General features: G+C 49.3%; 2 protein-coding genes across 2 annotated transcripts; one reads left to right on the top strand and one right to left on the bottom strand.

Annotated features, from left to right (window-relative positions):
• Nucleotides 1–1,835: 1,835 nt before the first annotated feature.
• AO090009000286 (CCCH zinc finger and SMR domain protein) lies at nucleotides 1,836–4,178 on the top strand (the record flags this gene model as incomplete). The annotated part of the gene is made up of 3 exons (XM_001816715.3): nucleotides 1,836–2,764; nucleotides 2,836–3,561; nucleotides 3,614–4,178. 3 exons carry the CDS (start codon nucleotides 1,836–1,838, stop codon nucleotides 4,176–4,178), a joined length of 2,220 nt encoding a protein of 739 aa, XP_001816767.1.
• Nucleotides 4,179–4,627: 449 nt separating this feature from the next.
• On the bottom strand, nucleotides 4,628–5,778 carry AO090009000285 (HpcH/HpaI aldolase/citrate lyase family protein; the record flags this gene model as incomplete). The annotated part of the gene is made up of 3 exons (XM_001816714.1): nucleotides 4,628–5,338; nucleotides 5,399–5,619; nucleotides 5,739–5,778. The coding sequence occupies 3 exons, from the start codon at nucleotides 5,776–5,778 to the stop codon at nucleotides 4,628–4,630; spliced, it is 972 nt and encodes a 323-aa protein (XP_001816766.1).
• Between the last annotated feature and the right edge of the window lie 222 nt (nucleotides 5,779–6,000).

Genomic DNA, 6,000 nt, shown 5'->3' with positions numbered 1-6,000 from the left:
CTTGGAGGAGTATAAGAGGGTGTGTTATGATTATTCCAAAGCCGGAGAGACAGTCCGAGAACAAGGGTTCGCAAGCCAATGGAGTTCGACGACGGTTACGTGGAAGCGTAGCGTAACACCAACGTGTATCTTATTGTTGTGTTTTAGAATTGGAAAGTAGTCCCCGGTAGATCGCCTCGTTTCTGGCTGTTGATCAATTAGCGAGGGCGTATCTATGCCCCCAGCGTGAGCTGATACATGGGAAGTTGGAAAGGGTTCGGTGTTTTGCAACAAGTCCAAATGGCAGGAAGGCGTTCCTGAATTGGTGGGGAAAAGGAAGAAAGATTTACCAGGAAAAAGCTAAATAGCCATGATGAATCTTCAGACGCAACAGCAGGTAGATAAAAGCATACGATGACAGTTGAAACGTGGCATAGAGCCCCTATAAAGACAACGACAGTTTGTCTGCCTGAGAGTGAAACGGAGGCAGTGCTATTAGTTTGGTGGTTAATTAATGGAATTGGCACAAGCAGTCGCTGACTGTACGGTATGAAGTCACCCCATTACCTCATGTGTACCCCCGGTACGGTATTATTTGTACTCAGTATCAGACATGCTTACTATGACCTACCTACTGAAACTCCGTTCATTTTACCTATCAGGCGGTTATTTAGACTCTATGCTATATATTCATTCGAATAAAGCTCTATTCCTCTTCATTATTGTAGATATAAGGTAAATATAGCTACCGTGCTTTTTGGTACTTGCTTGTATGCAGTCTGCACCCAAGATTGATGATCAGTGGTTGTACCCGATAAGGAGTATATGTATGTATCGGCAGATCGACCAGTGATCCTGTTGGGTTATCGCCCGTGCCAAGAACCCTCTGGGTTGCCATCAGTCTAGATTTCATGGAAAGGCAGCAGCTTGTTCAATTTCCCCCACATTCATGCCCAGCGTCCTTTTCTGGGACGGGAAAGGGGAGTCAAAAAGGCAAAAGGCTATATTGTACCTGATATATCAAACTCTATGAAACAATCAATCGGGTCAAACAAATAACATACTAAAGCAGAGAAAGAAAGAAATAATAAAAGGAGTATGCACAGCTCATTTAAAAATTTATTCAATAAAACAGAAACACCTCTCTTTCTCTGTAACACCTGATCTATATCAATCGATTGGATCCAATGATACTGACACCTATTTCCCTTCTAGTTTAGTGCTTCACTTAATCGGGTGGAAAGATCGAGAGGGAGAATTGGTGGCCGGACTGGAGCCACAGCCTCAGGTTGGAGAACAAATAATCTACAAAGCCAGAGCTCTTGAACAAACATATGTTTCCTCCCCCCAATTAATTCCCACCTTGACACCCGTAAGCGTGCGTACCTTTCCCCCCAACTTACTACTTAGTCTACATCCGACAACTCCCTCCTCCCTCGCCTTCTTTTCTTTTTGCTTGTTTTTTCTTCGCATGTTGCTTCTTCATTTCTCCCATTAAGCTACCCTTGTTTTTATATTTCTTTATTCCTTGGATGTTCCCTTATTGATCGTTCCCTGTTCAGATGCGATGCGATTACTTGCGGTCTATAACCCGTTTCCTGTCGCATCCTGCTAACATCTCTCATCGAACATCTCGTTCCATCCATGATTATACACTGGATCACCTCTTCAGACAGGGAACAATGATATCTGAATGTTAAACGCCCTTCTCAGCTTGTGGTGGTGTTGCACAATCTCATTCTTGTCCTCTATTTCAACTCGCTTTCTTACCCCTCATTTCCCTCCGCCCCTTTTACACCGCGTATATCTCCCCCCCTTATCGACACCCCTCAGTTGCATGACCGCCTCCACTCAATATGATTTCAGAAGAGCTTTTGGAGGACTGCCTCCAATCCCTTCAAGGCCAAGACTTCGACGAGGAAGAACAGGCCGAGAAAGCTGAGGATTTCCTGCGAGAGAAGACCTCTTTGTCGGGGTCATCCCTAGAAAATGCCGTGCTTGACGTCCTATGGAGGCATCGAAATCGCACCCTTCCAGGCTCCTCTCCTCCTCCTCCCCGGCATACAGTCATTCGCCGCTCATCTCCCGCCCCCTGGCAGATGGGCCGTTCGTCGACGCCGTTGTCACCCCATTCAAATCTAGGGACGAGCCCGGGGAGCACCTCTTGGCTTCCTAACTCACGAGGCGGCTTCTCGCGACCGGCGCTGTCCTCTACAGTATCACCTTTTACTTCCCCGCGCCCGTCACCCAGACTCGCTCTTGCCCAGCCGATCCCTCACTCCCCGAATTTGAACGCATACGAATTCTCCGACCAGACCCAAGTGTCCGATTTCTATGGTGATTTTGGTAGCGACAGCAATGTGGATTGGCTGGTAGCCGACGATGCCAACAGTACTACCTCCTCTGTAGGGACACTGAGCGCCATGGGCCTCAGCGCTACGGCCCCTGAATTTGTCCCGGATATGAGTCCCCATGATATTTTGCGCACAGTGCTCGGAGATAAAAGGACAAACGATGAGATAGAAGCCGCCCTCGAGGCAAACGGTTACGATTTAGGCGCGACAATCGCATCTTTGTCTCAAGGCCATGATGGGGATGGGTTTGTCCATCACGCTGATGGCACCCGCGTGGTTGTCGGAAAATCTATGGCAATGGAGCAAGCAAAACCTGGAAGCTCCCCAGGCCAAATCCGTAGCCCGGTGGTCTGCAAGTATTGGTTGTCAACTGGCCAATGTCTCCGCGCCGATTGCCGGTTTAGCCACGACCTAACCAATCATCTTTGCAAGTGAGTGACGATGGCTATGTAGACGTGTTCCTACATACAGTGGTACTGACGATGTTACCCTCCGTTTATAGATACTGGGTTATGGGTAATTGTTTGGCTGGCGACGGTTGCCCTTTTTCGCACGACCCTTCAGCGCTCGTCGCGAATCTCAGCGTGACAGACGGCAGTCACCAAGGCTCAACTGGTCCCCAGTTCCACATAGATAGCGCCTCCGAAGCATTCCCTCCTTTGCAATCCTCGCTAGGAGTGGGCGATCAATGGGCGGGCCAATATATTGGCAAATATCCAGCTCATTTATCGGGTCTTCTGGGAGGCAAAGGTGTTCCGCAATCAATGCAACTTGTCACGGGCAAACGAAATGGAAGTTCAACACATGGGTCTCGCCCTCATTCCCGACCCGGTAGCAGGCATCAGAATCGTGAATTGAATCCAGCCGCTCCGTCTGTGGATGACCCAGATGCATTTCCTACACTTGCTGCTGTCAGCGCCAAAAATAAGAAACATCATGGTAAACGCGGCGCGCATAATCGTGAAATCAATTCAAATAAAGATAGTGTGCCTACATCATTAGCAGATGTCGTACGCATGTCTCCATCTCCCGCAGTTGGGAAGGGCAAGACCACATCCAGAAACAAAGAAGGGGCCAAGGGCCGCGAGAACAGCGCTGCTACCCAGTCTATCCCACCGCCGCAAAACATCCCTTGGCTTGAGACAGGCTCACGAGCCAACCAACAATATATCAAGTACCGTACGGAAGCCATCCGTCATGGCACAGTCAGGAACAAGTTTCTCCAAAGGTAAGGGTCTCGAGATGTACCTTCGTTCAAGTAAGCTGACCGTCTTTATAAGTGCGGCCCAGGCCTGGAATCGTAATGACGCTAGAGCGGCAAAAGCTTTATCTCTCCGAGGTCAGGCGGAGAACGAAGCTATGCGTAAGTGCCATCGAGAAGCCGCGCGGCAATTATACGAAGAACGAAATAAACACATAGTCAATGCCGGCCTGGATGATTCCTTGGAAGAGCTCTATGTAGATCTGCATGGCCTACACCCCGAGGAAGCAATTGAATACCTGGAGAAGATCCTCCTCAAGCATGCTAATGAAGGCCGGCGTGTTATCTATGCCATCACAGGCACAGGCCACCATTCTAAGAATGGGAAAGACAAGATAGGAAAGGCAGTCAAGGCTTGGCTGAACGAGTGGAAATACCTATTTCGTGAATTCAGCGTACCTGGAGAAAGAGGAGGGTATGTGGGTGGGATCTTAGGCATCGATCCCACGAGTTACGACAGATCTCTAGCTAAGAGTCTAGAAGACAGTGCTGATGCAAATGCGGGTGCAGGGGTAAATACACCCGTGCTGACGATGGGCAAGATCCAGCTGTTGAAGCGGGAGGATTTGGAGGTGAAACACTAAAATACACTTGAGGAAGGCCTTACAATATATGAATTCAGTGGAAGGAACAGTACTCGTGCTGTGCACTACAACTCGCCTTCATGATTTGTTACGGTATCAATGGTGTGCCCACCTCCCACCCTCTATCTAAGAATCGGAATTGCAGGCGGCAGTGGCTTTCCCGCAGTCTGGACGCAAGTTCCCGGTGGACGTCAATTCCAGCAAGTACATGAATATACGCAGGAATTCAGGGAATGAAATAGATAAATCTCTAATCATATTTTCCTGTGCATAGCATCTACTTTCTTCTAGCCAGCTATTTGCCCGTCTCCTTTTACTACTTCACCACGGAGGCTGGCTAGTAATAAAATACTATTTCAATATACGTCTCCGTGGGTAGTTCTTTTTCCTGACTTTAGTGAGGCTTGCAGCAAAAGATCGTTATATAAAGTAGGAACAGAGATTAATATTTACTCCGGCTCCTGGTCGCGCCACTTCTCGCGCAATTCTTCAACATTGAAACCGCAGGCCTCGGCTTTCTTCACAATTGCTCTGGCCTTTTCAGCAACTGGGACATCAATCATCTTTCCATCCAACGTCCAAGCACCTCGACCCGCAGCCGCCGCCTTATCATCTGCAATAGTCACCCGCACAGCCCACTGAACCTCATCCGAATCCGGGCCAAAGATCTGCTGCACAGTCGGCACCTGAGAAGGATGGATACACTGCTTCCCATTGAATCCCAACTGCCTGCCACCACGACATTCCTCTTCCAAAACAGCAGGCGGGGATCCATCACCCTTAGTCGATTTATAAGTCGTACAGACAAGATCGATAGTAGAGGGCAGATTCGCTGCCCTCGCAGCAGTAGCAATCATAGACCGGGCGAAAAGAAATTCAGTCAGATCGGGGGTCCGCGTAAGGCTGAGGTCGAGGGCGAAATCCTCAGCGGCGAAAATCAGGCCCTGAAGGAGTGGAGTGGAGGCGCATATCTGGGTCAGGTTGGTCAAAGATTTGGCCGACTCGACAAGAGCCAGGAGAGAGATAGGAGGTCGAGAGGAGGCATCTTGGGACTGGGGCTGCTGGGAAAGAGTGTGGGTGATGACGTCGTTGACGAATGTTAGGTCGGAAGCTGAGTTTACTTTCGGGATGACGACTGTGCTTAGATTGGGGGATTGAAGCTGTTTCGTTGTAAGCTGGTGAAATGGAAAGAAACAAGCAAGGTTTGAAAATATGCATACAACTTCTGTTAGGTCTGCTAGGGCTAGACCGCTGTCTACGGAGTTGATGCGGACTGCTCGTTCGCGGATGCCTGAGGGTGCGGGCTGGTCGAGAGCTCTCCGCACCAGGGAACGAGCTTCCGCTTTCTTGTGCGGAGTCACGCTGTCTTCTAGGTCGTAGGCTACGCAGTCGGCTGTTAATGTGCGTGATTTGTCAATGAAGCGCTGCGATGAGCCCGGGACTGGATAGATTATGGTCAGCGACGGCTGTCTAGGTGGAAGCAATGTGGTAGTGCGCTTGCAATCATCATGGTTTGTAGGGACCAGGTGAAATGCGGGGAAGAGCTGAGGAGAGGTGTACTGTAGAGCAGTGCACGACGGAGCGCATTCCTGGATGCCATTGTCGCTTGGGGGTGAGCGATTCAAAGAGTCTTTGTATGTATCTTGCTTCTCTTTAGTCCGGCAGTGTCTCAGCGGGGTGAGGAGAGCGAAGACTGGCGGCAGTTGAGAAGTAATTATTTTCCTCCCTCGGCACAGTCCATAAAGGCTTTTCCGGAATCTAGATTTCACATTGTGAGATCAGTGGAGACATCCATAAGCTTATTTTTAGGGGAAACATGATG

Source organism: Aspergillus oryzae, chromosome 1, assembly GCF_000184455.2.
Source record: "Aspergillus oryzae RIB40 DNA, chromosome 1".
NCBI classification, from domain to species: domain Eukaryota; kingdom Fungi; phylum Ascomycota; class Eurotiomycetes; order Eurotiales; family Aspergillaceae; genus Aspergillus; species Aspergillus oryzae.
This window is presented reverse-complemented; position numbering and strand designations above follow the sequence as displayed.